Source organism: Polistes canadensis, unplaced genomic scaffold, assembly GCF_001313835.1.
Source record: "Polistes canadensis isolate GaletaPanama2010 unplaced genomic scaffold, ASM131383v1 scaffold_31, whole genome shotgun sequence".
In the NCBI taxonomy this organism is placed as follows: domain Eukaryota; kingdom Metazoa; phylum Arthropoda; class Insecta; order Hymenoptera; family Vespidae; genus Polistes; species Polistes canadensis.
In genome coordinates this window covers 463,512-482,374 of record NW_014569578.1, presented here as the reverse complement: position 1 = coordinate 482,374, position 18,863 = coordinate 463,512, and the positions used below count along the sequence as shown (strand labels likewise).

At 31.0% G+C, this 18,863-nt stretch overlaps 2 protein-coding genes across 15 annotated transcripts in view; both read right to left on the bottom strand.

The window, feature by feature from the left end:
* LOC106784152 (CLIP-associating protein 1) overlaps window positions 1-11,117 on the bottom strand; it is a 37,009-nt gene extending 25,892 nt beyond the window's left edge. For all 13 annotated transcript variants that reach the window (XM_014743385.1, XM_014743386.1, XM_014743388.1 and 10 more), the window contains exons 1-3: window positions 10,817-11,117; window positions 2,092-2,197; window positions 257-428 (exon numbers count right to left, since the gene is read on the bottom strand). In XM_014743385.1, coding sequence (XP_014598871.1) covers window positions 257-428; window positions 2,092-2,197; window positions 10,817-11,005 — 467 coding nt within the window. In that variant the 5' untranslated portion in view covers window positions 11,006-11,117. The remainder of the gene's footprint in view (window positions 1-256; window positions 429-2,091; window positions 2,198-10,816) is intronic.
* Window positions 11,118-13,858: 2,741 nt separating this feature from the next.
* Window positions 13,859-18,340, bottom strand: LOC106784187. Of its 2 annotated transcripts, XM_014743473.1 has the most exons (11): window positions 18,149-18,340; window positions 17,570-17,632; window positions 16,989-17,117; window positions 16,770-16,904; window positions 16,508-16,665; window positions 16,108-16,173; window positions 15,611-15,761; window positions 15,333-15,533; window positions 14,490-15,123; window positions 14,134-14,401; window positions 13,859-14,038 (listed from the first exon to the last, which is right to left on the bottom strand). In XM_014743473.1, the coding sequence occupies exons 1-11, from the start codon at window positions 18,221-18,223 to the stop codon at window positions 13,903-13,905; spliced, it is 2,016 nt and encodes a 671-aa protein (XP_014598959.1). In that variant the 5' UTR covers window positions 18,224-18,340; the 3' UTR covers window positions 13,859-13,902. The 2 variants fall into 2 exon arrangements, with proteins under 2 accessions (XP_014598959.1, XP_014598960.1); XM_014743474.1 differs by lacking the exon at window positions 16,108-16,173.
* Window positions 18,341-18,863: the final 523 nt, after the last annotated feature.

Here is an 18,863-nt window from a genome sequence, read left to right as displayed (position 1 = left end):
AAATCGATTAACCCCAAAAATACAAAAAGTAAAGAAGATTAATTAAAGTAATATGCATTATCGTATTATTTATTATTGAAAGACCATACAAATTATTCTTATTTAATGTTGTTAAGCTTTACTATTTTTTAAGGACATTTATTTGAAAGATTAAAAGTGAAATATTAGTCAAGCGCATTGGTAATAAAATTTGTAAAAATTTAGAAAGTGGAGTTAATCGTTTTGACCTGTGAACAGTATATATTTTTTTACTTACTCGTTCAAGGTTGTCGTTAATAAAACCAATGCTTCTTCTCTTAATTTAGCATTTTTATGGGTGAAGGCAGGACGAAATCTGTCCAACAATTGTTGGGGTGTCAAACAACCCTTCTCCAGGATTTTAAGAAGAACCAAATGAGCCTTCTCCCTAGTCGCATCTTTGCTGTCACCTGTTAAACAAAAAGAATTTTATTAAAAAACAATGTATTCATCGCAATATGTAACGTTGTTTTGCATCATTTGCAAAATTTTTAGCCGGGTACCGGTAACGTAGTACTACACTATTTGAAAATCATTAGCTGAAAACCGAATAGTCCAAGTCATTTGAACGCTATTAACTATGTGAAATTTTAAACAATTAGTAATTACAAACGTAATTAAGCAAAACGTAATAAAGCAGTACAATAAAATTAAACGAAAAGTAAATATTACAAAATACATTGTATGCATATTTAAAAAAAAAAAAATAAAGTTTGACAGTGATGTGACAGCATTTAAATATGTTAAAGTTGTATAAATGTTTAAAAATGATTAATTTGACCGATAGTGTTAGGTTTAATGTTAAAGTAACATAGAAGGCGTTATAGATGGTTAAGAAGTCTTTAGAGATACATATGCACACATGTACGTGTCTTTCTACGACAACGTGTTTGATGTGAATGACTTTCACGCGTGTTTTCTCTCCGTCTAAATTCAAGAAGGAAGAATTTTCTCACAGTCCTTCTCTCTTCCGTATTAATTAACATGAAAATTCTTCTTGAATCACGACGTCCTTTTTTCTTTCTTTCTCTTAAGTTAAAACGAACGAGACCATAGTGAAAATAATAGCCGTGTGTTTAATTCATTAAGAAACGGTGATACAATAGATTAAGTATCTTTTATATAAATATGCAGGATTTTCTTGTTATTTGTCCTAGGATATGTATAGATGTACATAAATGTGTTTTAAAGCCGAGCAAACACAAGAACGTTATATAACGTAATAAAACATAACAAATGAGAAAAACCTGTCCCACTCTTCTTTGTGGTCGTATTATAGAAAGCTAAAGGTTAATCCTTTCGAAAATGAGCGATTAACAGAGAAAGAAATATGTAAAAGGAATAGAAAATTCTTATCTAATTACGTAGAAACTAGAAATCCTTATTTACAAATTATGCCGGTTAACCTCAACCAAGTTACGTTCAATCCACTTTAAACCTTGACTCACTAACATACATCTACATGAGACTTAGGCGAGCCTTTTAAAAATTTCATCAACCATCTAATATATTAAGCGTTTTCACCCTTGATATAATCAAAGGAAATATTATAAAACATAGAGACTCGTATGCGAAATTAAAATTAAAAGAAAGAAAAAAAAAAAGAAAAAAAAAAAAGAAGGAAATAAAAAATAATAAAAACAAAAATAATATAGAAATGTGGTGTCGAGAGTAAAACTAAAATTTAATTCGTACCAAATTCCTTAAACATCGTTAACACCGGTAAGTTAGAAAGACAAAGAAAAAGCAAAGGAGAGGCCAAGTTTGTGGACAAATAAGGTTGACATCTGTCATAGTCTTCAACCTCGTTAAAGGCCTTTAAAACGTCGATCGAGTTTGTTCTATCTGGAACTCATCTCGTCATTAACTATGATTCAACGTACAGCAGTTTGTTGGTGGGGCTAATTAGAAAATCCTTGACTGTTCTTGCGCCAAGTTTTCCCCGTAAACGACCACCTTGACGCCAAAATCCCGATTTGACGTATTTTGTCGATTTTTCAATAGACTACCTAACACGTTTCTATTGGAAAAGTGTAATAAAATTGAATTAAAAGATGGCTTATCATTACTCACCTAGCCTATCTATCATTGGCTGTATTACTGTAGAAATATAAGGCTTGAAATCATGACCCATCCGATCGGCAAGATACGTGAGGATCTCCAACCCATTTTGAACGACCTGCAAGAAGAATAAGAATAACAGTAACATACAATACACGTATAAGTACTCGAGACAATTGATTAAATCTGATGTGAAGTTAACGTGATCAATTAAACCCGATTGTCAAGATATTTCAAGACTTCTATTTTATCTGGCATGATTCATAAAAACTGACTACAAGTCAAGCATATATTGGGTTGCCTGGAAAGTTCGTGTGTGCTGATCTATAAATATATATTTTAAGTAAAATACGCGACGGAACTTTTCGGGTAACCTAATATATAATACTCCTATGCATTTTGTATTATTTAATTTCGGGGACATGTTATTATTTTATATATAATTAATCGCATTATAAATATTATTCTCTAAACCTTAAAAAGATATGATGAAAACTACTTCTTTTTTAAAAATATTTTCATTCCAATTAAATTTTATTATTCGAATGTTATTTATTGCAGCATATTTCGTTTTATACAACCAATACCATCCCTTAATAAGAATAACAATAATAATAAATAACAAATCATTTTTTATTTCTTATCTCCGTAGGCAACGTATGAAAATTTGCTAATCTTTTTAAAAGAGGTGGTATCAATTTCAAAGCAGATAGGGATCGGTCGAAAGGGTAGCAATGTCATGGTGAAACATTAAGGAGGGGGGTTGGCTATCGGCACAACGTAATTGAATTGGCATCGATAAATGTTAGATTTCAGTGGCGGTAGTGGTAGTACCGACTGCGACGGTGATAGAGGGCGAGACCGTATTGATCCGGACAAGGAAGCAACCCTCGTATAAAGTTCCCTTAAAGTTGAAAAATCGCGGCAACCCTCTTGCTGCACTTTCCCTCTTTCTCGTAATTATGTTGTGTCTGGGAGCTTCACTCGCCGAAAAGCCGGTACTCGTTGCGTTTTCTCATCTAGGAAGCGAATGCAACGTGTTTTCACTCCCCTTTCACCCTAACCAGCCCCCCTCTCCCCGTCCCTTTACAAACTCTTTCCAGGAGTTTCGTTTAATCCGGAAATCGTATCATTAAAATAAAAACAGTATAGCATGTGCCATTATTATTGTGCAGAAATATCAGGAAAACACACCCTTGGAGAGATACACAGTCAAGAGAAAATCTTCATTTGCTCCGCCTATTCTCACTTCTAACGATTTCGAAATTTAACAAATAAGATCTTTATGATATAAATATAGACTAGACCCATACAATAGCACAAAGCGATTTTTGCTATGTTCCAGAATTCAAATGAATAACTTGTACAAAAAATTATTTTCACAAGAAAATTATGAACGAATCCTTATCGAATTTAAAAAACAGTATTTTAAAACTGCAGCAAATATATATAAATTTACTACAATGTTTATACACGCTTTATAATAGCAATTAACAACAAAAGATTACACCAATTCTATCGGTCAATACCATGAATCAAGCGATACTTCCTCAATCCAGCATTTAAACTGTTCAACGGAAATTATATCGACTGACATAGTTTTTAATAACACGTTCCGGGCAACGAACCAAAACGAATACCAACGGCAATCGTAGGTAGGAACTAATCAGGCAATAATGTGCTCCTATCAATAGTAATAATCATTTCGTACAAAAATACGAACAATTCTTAGGAAATGAGTCCTCAAGAATGAGTAACTCAGATAATTATCAGATAAAACACACGAGAGTATGCTATTATTATTTATATATCACACAATATTAATCATATGGTTGTTGGACATGTGACAGAAGGCATAATGCGTGCCAATAACAACAATAACAACGCCTACGCATTATTGTGAGGCCAATAGAAATCAAAAGACTCCTGCGTTAGGATAAAAATTGCAGTCAACAGTATCATTTCAATCAACAGTTTCATTTGTGTCGAATCGATACTGCACAGAGCATGTTCTAATTACGTAATACGTCAATTATGATTTAAATATAACTACTAGTAGAGAGATTCCAAGGCTCGGACAACAAATCTGAACAAGATAGCACCAAAGATTTATTTTGGAGAGCTAAAGATTAGCACCAAGTGGCGCCATGGGCCGACAAGGGATTTTAAGGTGAATAACCTAATCCTCATCAAGGAGGATAAAGCATCGATACGCTGGGTGCTTGCTGAGTGACGGAAATACAACTGAACGTGGACAAACAGTGAGGAATATTATCAGTCAAAACAACCAATGGGATGTACAAAGAGATCCGCAAATGGGATATACAAAGAGACCCGTAGATGGATCCTAATAATGATTTTTGCTGTACACTTTTAATGAATGATTGCTCTTCTTCTATTCTTAAAGACTGTTTTACCTCGTAGGTTACTTGTTTTACAAAATTATTTAAGCAAGTAAATAGCGATAAATGCTTACCGTCTTAGGGGCAGAACATTTATGGTTATTATTAATTTAAGACACGAAATTACGTTTATTATGCCTAGAGATTTTATAATACAAGAGTAAGTTGTCAAACTGTCGAAACTATACACCGATGTTTCTGAGACTTTCAATATTTGTGTACTCCTTTTAATATTCTATATATATATATATAGTAACTTAACTTTACTACTTAAGTAAAGTCTTTCTTAAGTAAAAGTTAGTTAGTTACCTGAAGTTGCTTATAAAAGCTATCAATATTTAAATATTTGTATATACGTTAAAAATGTGTAAGGTAATTTCGTTTATTTTCTTAATTATAATTTCAACTTACACACAAATTAGTTGGACTCTATATATTTTGTTGTTTAATTCGCAAAAACTCATCAAGTATCTCTAGTTAAAAAAAAATATTAGCGTGGATTGTAAATAATCACTCACAGAGAAGAATTTGTTAATTAAAACAAAACGAACACGTTGAACGATATGTACCAGTAATTACAATAGACAAAGTCAAATAATGGAAAAAATGAGTTATATGATTTGTTAAAATTATCAATAATATTAAATTAATCATAAAATAAAATTATAAACACATATATTACATATTATTGAGTTTTAAACGTACGCAACTAAGATACACGTATGCTAGTAAAATCAAGAGAGAAACGATGAAAGAAAAATGACCACGCGCGAACAAGGAAGATAATAAATCGAAGATAAAAGTTACATGGGAACTTCAATCGATGTTTACATATACCTACTAAGAAAGTCTAATCCGTATGTAGTTGAACCTTTGAATGCGTTTTAACGAAGCGCTATACATAGGCATATAAACCTATTTTAAAGTCACGGGGTAAACGTTCTCTGAGGGCTTTCTCTCTCTCTCTCTCATCTGACTGTGACATCACTGCCCAGTACTGAAGCTTTTTATTACTCTTCCCTCCCCCACATCCCTCGCGCTACCAAACATAAATTCCGTATTATTAGACTTGCCATCACACATTACTTTTCACCACTAATGTCGTTTCCGAAAATCTTAATCACATCTCGAAGACTTGTGATTATACGCGAAATACAAGAAACATTAAATTTTTCTGCAACTAATTCAAACATTTGGATGTAACTCTTTTACGCGCGAATTTACTCTAACGGACATTTTCATTTTCTTTACTTTAATTGTCAAACTCGAGAAAGTCACAGCATTTGTCACGTGTGAGATATTTACATACGTATGATTTTCTTCGATCGCAAAATTCTTATAAATATATAACAAATGTAAATTATAGTTATATATTTCAACGTTTAAAACGGTGTTAAAAACAGCAGAAGCAAAGTTTTACATCTATAATAGTTACAAGTATTGTTTGCATGTATATGTTACCGTTAAAATTTGGAATCCGTTAAGTCATAAAATAGCCAGCAAATCCATGAAATAACTATACTAACCTGTTAAACTATGAAAGAAAGCAGAATTACATACTTTTATAAATAAGATTTCACAAGAGACGAATAATTAAGGTATGAAATTGAAATTTGATTCAAAGATTAGATTCGATAAAACAGCACACTAACAGAATACCCCAATGGTTTCATAATACCAATTTTTCGAATTGTTTGACTTACTTTACTATCATAATTACTGGCACAATTGTTTAGATATAATATCAAATTGTTAAGAATCCAGTAAATTGAAGTCAATGTAACTTCTGGAAATCTCTTATACGTGAATTATTTTTCTGATTTCGGCATAATAGATAGCAACTATCATTCTACAGCTTTAATCAAAAATTAAACATATTTCCTAAGTTGAGAAATGTTGTTCTACAAAATAAACTTTTATAACAGTATCGATTGCTACTTTCTTTCGGTAGAGAAAGAAAGTTTACAAGTATACAGTTAGGTAGTACTGTCACGTAAACGGAGAACCAGTGACATTGTTAGGAAACATAGACTAAAGCTTTATAAATTTATAAAAAGGAAGTATGAGGAAGCCATTCGTGTAATCGAAAAGATATCAGATTTTTCTTCCCCTTGAGAAGACACGAACGAACTTCCAGACAATATTCGTTCAGCTGTCGTAGGGATCGAACAGGGCAGTAGGCTGTTTGCCAAAAAATGTCAGTAACAATGGCGCGTTCGCCGAAAAATTAAGGGCGAGTCGCAATCTTCGTTAGGAAGGTGGTATACGTTCGTTAAGAAACACTGCTATTCGAAAATGTGCCTCTTTTAAGAATATAACTTATACATACTCTTTTCCTTGGTAGATAGATTTTGTGTATGTGTATGTGCTAAAAGGACTATCTGGATAACGATAAGAGGAAAGCCAAGTCCAACACAGCATTGATATTTCAATGTTCCATTTATCGAGCGAAAAATAAGAGGAAAGTAAAAAGGAAGCTGTGTAAAAGGAAAGCTCATATATGTTGTATGTACAACGCGATATTTGTAGGTTAATGACAAACCGAAAAAGCAACAAGTAGATAGCTTTCCGCGTTAGTAATTAGAACGTATATACTTCTTTCTTTCCGATTAGTCGTTCGAATGTAAATGGAATGTTACATATGTACATCATATACGAAGTTTCCTAGACCCTGATTTTTTTATTCGTATGTCTTTACATTTTTTCAATAGAAAATAATTTTAGCATAAAAAGAAATCATTATTAGTTTTAGAGTATATTATTTTCTGAAAGAGAGAAATAGCATCATCATCTTTTTTTTTCTCAAGGAGAAACATCGAAGAAAAAGAAAAAACTAGAAATGACCACTCGTCGTCTTATTATGTGGAAGGTAATATATAATAAGTAAGAAAGTGGGGGGGAAGGGGCGAGAGAATTCGAAACTAATGGCGCCACAGTCGCGACTGCGGCTACAAGAAAAAATTCAAGGCGGGAAAATGAATCCAGCGGATGGAAATATGTAATGTAGGAATTGGAGAAGGTGACAAGCGTGAAACAATAAAAAAACTATGCTAAATATAGCAGTGAACGGTCCAGATTACGTGTCACCGGGTTGATCATTAGTGTGCGTGTGTATATGCGTAGATAGAATTGTAGATAAGGTGGCGCACGCGAAGGAGCTATAATCCAATACATATAAAAATCAAACGCATCCGTGTATGTGTGTTAGTCTCATACATAAAACATTTGCCATAAATACATAATAAGAATGCACGATCGAAGGAGAACTGAATTTTTATAGATGCCAGACGCAGACAGGCAGACGTACGTTTAAGAAACAATGACAATTTATTTTTTCCTCCCTTCCTCAGCAACTCTTTCCTACCCGTTCTTCGTATTTATTGTTACCATCAATAGAATGACGTAGATGATCGCATCATAACGACGCAAAATGACGCGTTTGACGCGTCATTTTTCGAACAATGTCAATTTCTTATCCTTTTTTGCAAGTAGTATCCATCGCGGTGTTACACGAATCACAAGATACGAAATAAAATATAATATTTAACATAATTTCTATAGAAAACAAAATAACAGGAAAATAGTATCAAATAAAACATATTATGCATGTAAGGAACTTACTAAGAAAAAGGAAGAAACTTTTAACATAACTTAATATTTCAATGTTGATTTCTATAAATGTGTTACATAAATAAATTACTCTCTATCTCTCTGTTTTTCTATTTTTATTTCAAATCGTTCTTTATAAATGCGTTGTGTCGAATACTCGGATACCGAAGGAAATCTTAGCACAAGCGACAACAGCAAGCAAAGGACACTTCTCCTCCACATATATACATACATGGCGTGAAAGTTTTTTTCCTTATGCGACATGCATCTCGAACGAGTCGAGGTTCTCTATGACGTCGTCATCGTTGTGTTGTCGTTGTTGTCGTCGTCGAGAGGAACTCAACTCTGCGACAGATTTAACCAAGAAAGAAATCAATTTCAAAGCAGCGGGAGTCTAACTCGCTGAGAAAGAACGCGACTGACATCGTGTGTACAACAGATCCGTCATGTTTAAGCCGTAATCCAGTAAAAAATATCTCGCGATTATCTTAAAATGCAATCCGGTAAATTCAAGGAGTATCGCCATTTTTGGACATACCGTGCAGCATGAGAAAACAGTATATATGTATGTATTCGCGCCGCAATATAAACTCGGTTTTGCTTTATCGATTCTACGGAATATGACTCATCTGAACACATCGTAGATCGTTGACATAGGATTTTTCTCTTTTTCGTTTTATTTTCCTTTTGATGAAAAGTATGTAACGCGTAGGAACTCGTCATAAAATGATTTGTCCAATACATGCACTTCATATCATTGTAAAGTTCAAATTTTTCAAATATTCAATTTATCCGAATTATCTATTTAGATTTATCTGAGATCATAATTACAATAATTTTCCTCGGTATAATGATTTTATTACGAAAGGTACAAGAATAAGAGGAAAACTCTTACGATTTTAAAAACAAATATGATATATGGTACAGTAATCTTTAATGCTACAAGCATATTTTCTTCTTATATTCGTTTATTTATTTATTTTTAACAGATTAGATAATACGGCACAATAGACAATTACAATTGCCGCTTGACTGCAAATGGATGACAATGAGCGAGGATAATATAATAATAACGAGATTTCTCTCGAGGAGTATTTTAAAACGTGACTTAATTAAAGAAAGTTATTATTAGAAAAGACTTATCAATATTTTGTTTGCAAACGTTTAAGCTATTTTAATTCTTGCATTATATAAGGTCGTCCCAAAAGTTACTTGCTTCTTTCTTAGCAAGTTTTATATGCACTATAATAATTTGTATATAAATCACAATCAGTAAAATAACACGAAATAAAACATATTGCAATAAATGCAATACAATTCGAAGAATACAAATAGAATTTGGAATAGCGGAAAATAGATATTTTATACTAATTTTAAAAGTGAATAATCGTCTTTATCCACTTGAATGGACTTGTTCATAGGGATAAACCCATCATCGAGGAGTCTCGAATTCACTAACGTTTACTAAATCCTATAACACCCCTTCACAAGAACACGATACACTATACTCTTGTAAATTTCGTCAACTATATCGGTTTGCACCTTCCGACGAGCATTCGAAACTTGAATTGCTTCTTGGTGATCCTCGAACTTTTGAACTTTTGAACTTCAAAAGAGTTAATGCATGAATGCAAGTATATGTGTGTGTGTGTGTGTATATACTACATGATATATAAAATGAGACATTTTATCAATGTCAAAATGAACTAACCAATTTTTATGTATGTATATACATCTCCTACTAATAATTTTGTTTATCAAATTTCTAATACAAGTGAAGGAGAGAGAAAGAAAGAGGGAGAAAGAGAGAAAGGGAAGGAAGGGGGAATACTAAGAACTAGAATTTTATGAAGGAAAATTATGGGAAGGGAAAGAAGTAGCACGATATTTGGTTCCTATAATTTCGATGAATGAGCACCTCTGTACGCACGCAACGAAAGAGTTTATATAGAGGAAAGTGAAGAGGGAAAAAGAAGAGGGAAAGGAAAGAGAGAAAGAGAGAGAGAGAGAGTATTGTGCAGGAGAGGGGTTGTCACTCGGCACACCCCACTCCCACTACATGGTCATCTGACGAAAGCGTACTCGAAGAAAGGATATTCGTCAACTTTGTTTCTTTCTAGTTTTTTTTTTCTCTTCCTTCACGACTACAATTCGAGCGACGATCTCTCGTGTCTAGACTGCTTAGCGACTAGACTACACTCTAAAGAAAGAGAGAGACGGAGAGTGAGAGAGAGAGAGAGAGAGAGGAGCGCGCATTCGCACGTGCTTTATCCGCGCGTAACCGCAGCATAAAAGATATAACATATATACATGACGACACAAATTAACAACGATAATGAAAATTCTTGCGTTATTTTTTTTGACTTATTTAAATTTTGTATTATCCTCGAAAATGTATTTTTTCTCTTAACTCCATAATAATACGTTGTTAATAGAAACTATCGATACAAATCGAAATTGGTCACGTAGGACATTTGAACATTATGATCGATGACGGATCTTTTACCATTTACGGAGCGTTTACGGGGTGTTCGTCTTTCCTACGTACTATCCGCGCGATTCCTACGGAATTGTAAAAGAAAGGCGGACCGACAGGGGAGGAGACAAGAAACGAACAGGGAGGGGGGAAGAGATGAAGATCGACGGTAACGTCCGATACGACCCAGACGCACCCACACCCATTTAACTTTTAAAGAGTACAGTTTACGAAAAGCTCATTTCCTCACCTTTGGATTGCCGTTGGTTAGCCATGGTATCACATTGTCGATAAAAAGTCCGATGTCTTGGCATTCGATGCTCTTATCCGGGTCACCTAGGTAGTTCAGTACCAAATCACCGATCGAAAGTTTTTTCTTTATATCCGTCGTGGACAGCAACGGCATAAAACCGTCCATGTCCCGCGGATTTCCCGACATGGCGCCCGATAATATGTCTAACTTTGGTGTAATCTCTATCAACGTACGAACACTGCGATCATCCGCACCATACACGCGACGCCATCTTGATTTCACTGTCCTACCGTTCTCTATCTTTCTCTCTCCTTCTTTCTCGCACGAACGACACCAGCGCCACGCTTAGCTCTCGAAACGGCCAACTGAACTATTCTTTGATAGTATCGAGGGTATTTGAATTGGCGCCTTTTATGATGCGCGATGTTCTTAATAAGTGAAAGGCTATCGTGTTTTTAAACTATAACGATAGCTCTTCGGTTGATAGTAGAAACACACACGTGGATACAATTTAATCAATCGGTACTACAAATATTTCTTTTACAATTTCGTTCATTCAGATTATTTATACTAAGATATCTTATCACGATGAAAGAGATAAGTAACTTTTTTTTTTTTTTAAATAATATTTTGGTAATACTAAATATTGCTCAGTATACATTTGTGATGATTTAATGAATATGTTTTTATATACATAGTTACATTTACATATATATTAGTATATATTTACAATTATTATTATTAATAATTATGCTCTTGCGATATTTTTAATGCTATAGCGTATTAGTGAAGAAAATATTTTTTTAAATCTATGATTCATAATTTACATTGAGAGCAATAATATGATTTCTAATCTTTCTAATTATAATAATTTTCTAATCTTTCTACCTAAAGAGTCGAAAAGTTTTTACATTAAATTTTTCTGTGGAAGAATCGTGCAAGAAAACTTCCCTCGTAGATAATGAATTTCGCAGAAAAACTATTATAGTTTATACAATATCGCTAAGCATAATTTTCAGAAAAAGGAATAATTTATTTTATTATATATCTTTTATATATATATATAATTCTCACTTTCTTAAAGTAAAAATTATATTTGTAAAAAGCTAGCTTTTACAAGACTTTTGCATTTATGTAACATTTCTTATTTAAGAAATTTCCAAATTTAGAGTATAATATCACAAAAAATATATTATTTCATAATTTTACATCAATTTAACTAGTTTTTTTTTATAAATGAAAATATGATAAGAAAATGTGTAGTTAATTATCATGATAGTTCTTATAAAAATGTAACTGCTTCTCTTATAAAAACTGCTTTTTTTCTGTATGTTAAAATTTCAACTAATTGTGTTTTCTCAATAATTATATATCAATAATAAATAATATTTATTAGTATGTTATACGTATGTTGTGTGTATGCGCTACGTGTGTATCTGCACTCACGCGTCATATATATATACATACATACATACATGTACGGTATGTATACATTACATATATATTACTCTTTATAAATAGTATATTGCATGCACATTTTGCAGTATTTATTACAATCCATATATGTTATGTGATATTTAAAAATGCTAATAACTATATCACATACCGCTGTGATAAAACTGGTAAAATCTGTAGTTAAGATATATATATTTTAGGTAATGTCTTTGCTATATTTTCTTTTTGAACTGATCACTTAGAATTTTCTTATAATAAATTTTAAAATTACATAAGCCTTATGTAAAACTAAAACATTTTTTTTTTAAACTTTACGCTTTGTATTGTAGCTCTATATTTAAATAAATGTGCTTGTTTAAAATCTCGACTATTTTTATCACTTAATTCACTACCTGAGTATACAGGCTATTTCCACAATGATGTTACAAACTTTGTAGGTGTATACCATACCTCAAAACTAAAAATCTTAACAAATATAAGTCTTTCTTACATATAATTTTAAATAATTATATGTATATATTGCATATATTGTACATATACTATATATATACATATATGAGCAGCTCCCCACATACACACGTATGTAAGGAATTGTTTTAGGGAGACTATATAACATCATAGACTAATGCTAATTACTTTTACAATTAATAGAAATAATGTTATGATTAATATATATAGAGATCTGTTTTATACATATTTTTAATGATAAAATATAAATACTTTTTCCAAGCAATATATGATGATGTAGAAGAGAGATTTCATTGATGAAATTATAATTTAATATCTATGATCATTTTTTTCTTCATCTCTGTGCTATAGAAAATGAGGCATAAAAATTTTATAATCTTGATGTAATTATTTTTACATTAAATTATAATTACAAAATTTCCTACTTTGATTATTAAAGTTTAATATATTTACTAATAGCTCTAAATTTGCGATCGTACAGCATTTATTACTAATGTAACCAAACAATACAGAAGAGCATTACGAATATCAGAACTGTGTACGATTAGCAAGAGCAATTTATTTCATTAATTATAGATATTTAATTATTATTAATATTTACTATATATTGCTTGTTTAAATGAACCTTTTCCCTATGGCCTATTATACTTTGAATGAATAGAAGATTAATGGAATGATTCTTAATGATTCATCGTTCAATGCACTTCAATTGATTTATATATATGTACTTGCATAAAATCTCTTAGGCTTTTTAGAATTATAATAATGTACTAAAGTGTGTGTGTACACACACACACACATTTTTTTGAGATTTAAAAATAGTAATTATTAGCACTAACAAGAAGAAAGCAAGTTCAAAAGTGCATATATAAATATTTTAAAAGACAATGCAATATTACATTCTACCTTACAGACATGTATTATATATGAAATATTATTTACAAAATAATGTTCTAATAGTTCTATATACGCTTCATTTTAATTAGTTCCTAGTAATAAATTAAAAAAAGAACAAAACAGTGAATTCACGTGTACAAATGAATTTCTAACAAAGGATGCTGCTTCGATATTTCATCACGTCATTTAAATTTTGAACATTTTTCTTTTTTTTTTATGCCTAATTTACTAAAATGAGGTCAATATTATTAAGAAAAAGAACATTACTGTTGTTGCTGAAGCTGTTGCAATAAAGGACAGACTTCTACCAATGGTGTACCTAGAATCTCTTGGCAAACTTGATTCATATCAGGTTCCATCATTAGAGATGATATTTGATCTTCTGTTAACATCTCCACACTAGATAAAAATATACGTAGGATTATTTATTAACAAACTATCGCGTATAAATATGTAAATATATCTTTCTTAAATTATATAATTAACAAATTTACCTGGCTAAACTTTCACTATCTGAAGTTTCTTCATCCGGATTAAGATAGGTCATAGTTTTTTCTAAAGGACTTGGAACCTTCTTCCCTTTCGATTCTGATTTTTCAGATTTCTCTTTATCTCTTTCACTTGTTTTTGGTTCGCTAGAACGACGCTCTGTTAGACCGGATATGTTTAGCATCATCATTCCATGATTTAACAATTCTTTGACTCGTTCTCCTGTTCCTCCACTCCATAGCATATCCAAAGATTGTCTTCTACTTGAATTAGCTAAAAGATAAATTATTATATAGGTTTCAATCAATTTTATCATTGAATAAATAACATAAATTATATTAGAAAAATTTGTATAACATACCAGAACTACCATCACTTATTTCACTAGCAGCAGAACTTCGAGTAATCCAACTGGCTAAACTAGTGTCAAGTTTACCCTTACTTCTTACTGATGGACTTCTTGTGACCTCTGCTCTCTTTTCTTCGCTTAAACTAACTTCATTTGTTCGTGTCATTGAAGGTAAAGATTTCTGTGAAACTAACCGTTTCCGAATATTTTGATCATTATACAATACTTGAACATTTATTGGAAGAATTGGAAGATTGACTATTTCAGGACTCAAATCCATTGGCAAAGGTTTATAAGGAATTTGATCTTCTTCGTCAGAATAGATGTCATTATTGTAATATATTTCATCAGGAGAATTATTCAAACTAATTTCTGTCCATTCTTCGCCATTCTGCATTGCAGAGTTACTTTTCTCATCACGCACCGGTGATTGAATTTTAACCTTCTTTTCGATAGGAGATATAATATTAGAAAGATCAGATAAACGAGATGTAGAAGAACTTGTATGATTTAATTGTACGATATGTTTCGTGTCAGTTGTGGCGATGCTTCGCGGACGGTCTCTCTTTATATATTTCCGAGGTTCAGAAGTTGAAAGATTCATATTATTTAGGCCCAAATATTCAGAGGATGGATTCCTCTCAATCTGTAATAAGTAATATTTAGGATTAATTTCAATATGATTAATTAATTTATATAGGTAGAATTATATATTATATTGAACCAATTACTTGCGTAACTGGAAGGATTAGTATATATATATAAATATTATAATCACTCATAGCACATGACTAGATAACATAAATGTACATATTAACATAGATTAGAACATTATTTAAAATATATATTATTTACTTTGGTAGGCACAAGACAAGGAGTACTTGGACTCATTCTATCAGAGAGGCGCAAATATTCATCACTAGTATAATCTGTACTATCTGGTGAACCAGTTATACTTGAATCAGTTGGAGTTGCTGTATTTGTCTGCATGGAGGAAGGATCTGTAGCATCTCGTATATGCTTTCCATAATCATCTGAAGTGTCGCATTGCCTCGTCTAAAAGAATGATTAGAAATTTCTTAAATTACTTCCTACTATAAAGATTTTTGAACATAGTTTATTATAATACATACCTTATGTATCTCATCACTAATACGTTCTAAATTTCTCAAAGCTTCTGCATATGTCATTTTAGCTTCGCCAACTGATCTCTCCAATACACTAACTTTCATCTTTTGTTCTTCTAACATTTGATTGAAATGTGCTTTCATTTCATAATAAGGCCTGCATATAATTTATAATTTAATGATAAATAATTGTTTATAAATAATAATCAATTTTAATTATTTTCAATATTTAATTTAAAATTTATAAAGTTTAACAAAGAATTATAATTCAATTATCAATATAAAGAATAATGAAACATTTGTATTTTTTACAGATACATATCTTCATAAAGTGTGTGATTTTGATATTATAAATATTATATATTATATTTATAAATAGATTATATAATATATTCATGCACAAACAGGATGACAATTCAAAAATAAAATTTCAAATTATGCTGGTTTAATTGCTCACACAGAATAAAATATAATACAAAAAAAAGATTATCTATCCTACTTACAACATGAGCAAGTTGTGCCTGTAGGCGATACTGTTTATCAGAAGCAAGCTGCGACGTGCACCCATACTGCCAACATGAATATAACCAAAAGACATAAATATCCTAACATCTATATAAAAAATCATATCTACATTCAAGAATATTATATTGAATACAATTGGTGGAGAAAAAATAAATGCAAACACTACCAAATACAAAAAGAGAAAAAGGAAATATATTTGTAAAAAAATATATAAAACTTGACAACAATGTATAATCAAGACACTTTCGTCAAATAAAGGGTTCTAGCTTATTAAATTAGCTGAATTGTTTGTTTAAATGCAATAACTTTCCATGCAATAATATCAAGAGAAAATTTAAAAAACAATACTTTAATACAAAAATTAACAATTGTTCATACCTTGACTTGGCAATTGCACGTTTTAATTCTCTTTGTAATCTTTGAACTTCGTGTTCCGCTTTATGGTACAACGCAGTCGTATGTCTATGCTCTGCCTCAGATAGAGCTCGTTCATGCTCTGATTCATTAACTCTAGCTGTTGCATGATTTAACATTTCCTATATTTATGTTCAATTAAAGATTACCAAGATATAGCTCTTTTTAGTTTATTTCATTATTTACCAATATTTTGCATTTAAACTATATGTACATCTATATATACCTGCCATGCATGATCAAAACATCTCCCTTCCGTTCTTAGTCCCTCTTCTGCTAGGTATACCATTTCTTTGGCAGCTGCATGTTGACTGTTGGCTCTTTCAAATCTAATCGCAGCCTTTTGTGTCTCCTGTAGAGCCTATGATAAATTATTATTTATATTTTATATTTATATAATAATACTATATATATACATCATTATGAATATCATTCTTTTAATTACTTCTTTTGCTTTAAATCTAGAATCATAATAGGGTCTAGATTTTTCAATACAGGCTCCAAGTTTTTTAGCCAGAGAATCAATTTTAATGGTAGATTCGCACAATAACTCCCTGAATGTGGCCCTTGCTTCCTAAAATTAAAATTAAAAATATATAAATTTGTTCAAAAATAATGCTTAGGGAAAAGAAATTACTTATAAATAGAATCTAATGTATAATATAAAGCAATGTAAAATGCATGTATCGTAATTTATCCTGATAAGGCAAATCAGTACAAAGTCTCACGTCATGAATAGTTTCTTTAGCTGTCATTGTGATAAATGACTACGTAGGTGATCATCTTCACGAGCTATTATCCATTTTGCCCGTATGCTATACATCAATCACTTCAATGAAATCTAGTCAGAACTCGTTTCAAAACTAGCAATTAATTTGAACCTTTGAAGAATATATGTTTTCTAATTCAAAAACTCTAGCTTAATAAACACGAAATAAACAATAAATAAATAAATAAATAAATAAATAAAGGGGGACAATAAAAGTGAAAACATAGCCATATATAATATATTTTTATTATACTTACATCCAAATCTACTTCGAGTTTATTGATATCATCTGTAGCTGTGTTCAATCTTTCAAGTTCAATCTGCAATAATTGTTACAATGGCATAAAAATAAAGATCATTATGAATGTATGGTAATATGTAACATATTGTTACGTGCATGATAAAATGAAAAAAATATATTAAAGTGCTTTTGAAATAAATAAAGATACTTATTGAAATATTTTTGTTCTTTTTTAATTTTATTTTAATATAATTTATTTATATAACATGACGGTAAATAAAAAAAATTTACCGTCATAATTAATTTTATGCTAATTGTGATAAAACAGTTTCAATAGGGACGATGGAGGGGAGGTATTAAATGCATCGACCATATTTTCTAATCTAACAAGTAACGTATAATCGAATCAAATTAGATAATACGTATCAGACTTGTATAATAATTTAAACACGATACGAATGCTTTGTGACGCACAGAAAGACAATTTATTAAAGTTTCCAGATCGTATAATAAATAAGAAAATGTCAATGTCGTAAATGCCTGATCGCGGAAGCCATGACACTCTGTTTATTTAAGAAACAACAAATTGTCTTACCTGTACTCTAGGATCCACCGCATCGTCAACACGATCAGAATCATCGTCACATTCCTTTTGTACACGTCCACTCATAATTAAAGCTAAAAATGAATTTTATTTACAATTTTTCATGGCACCTATATCGTCTGCTACATATCAGGTAGCCATGTTGGATTTTAGAACTTATCCGCAGGGCCGTGCATAGATCTCGTTGTGCTAATCAACGATAATACTTACAACTTTCAAATATAAAGATAAATCATCATCAAATTCAATATTATCTATATAATATTAATATTTATATCGTGAAAATATAAAAAGATTCTAAATTTAACATGTAACCAAATTAATCAATTTCGAATACATAAGTCATTTAAAATTTCAAGCACGAGGTCAGGGTCAACTTATGTATGTTCCTAATCGAAAATTCATAGATTTGTTATAATCTAGCGCGCTTGGGAAGGATTTAACATGGATCATAAAATAATCGTACGAATAAATGTTAATATGTTGTATCATATGATAATTACATAAGCATGTTAGATGTTAAAAAATCAGAACAAACAAATACTTATTCGTGAGGAAACGTTGAATTTCACATGTAATATGTTATTCATGTAAAATTATATGATATATTTATATATGTTTATTAACGTTGTGATTTAAAAAGCAGAAATAGATGTATATTTTATTCATAAAACAATTAAAGTTATCAAAACATAATAAAGTATAT

Excerpts from the sequence above, each read along its gene's own strand:
- LOC106784187 (XM_014743473.1), bottom strand. The coding sequence starts at position 18,223 with ATGAGTGGACGTGTACAAAAGGAATGTGACGATGATTCTGATCGTGTT. Across the intron at positions 16,666-16,769 it reads GTTTTGATCATGCATGGCAG|GAAATGTTAAATCATGCAAC; the intron begins GTATATATAGAT and ends ACATAAATATAG. Across the intron at positions 16,174-16,507 it reads CGTGCAATTGCCAAGTCAAG|TATGGGTGCACGTCGCAGCT; the intron begins GTATGAACAATT and ends TCATGTTGGCAG.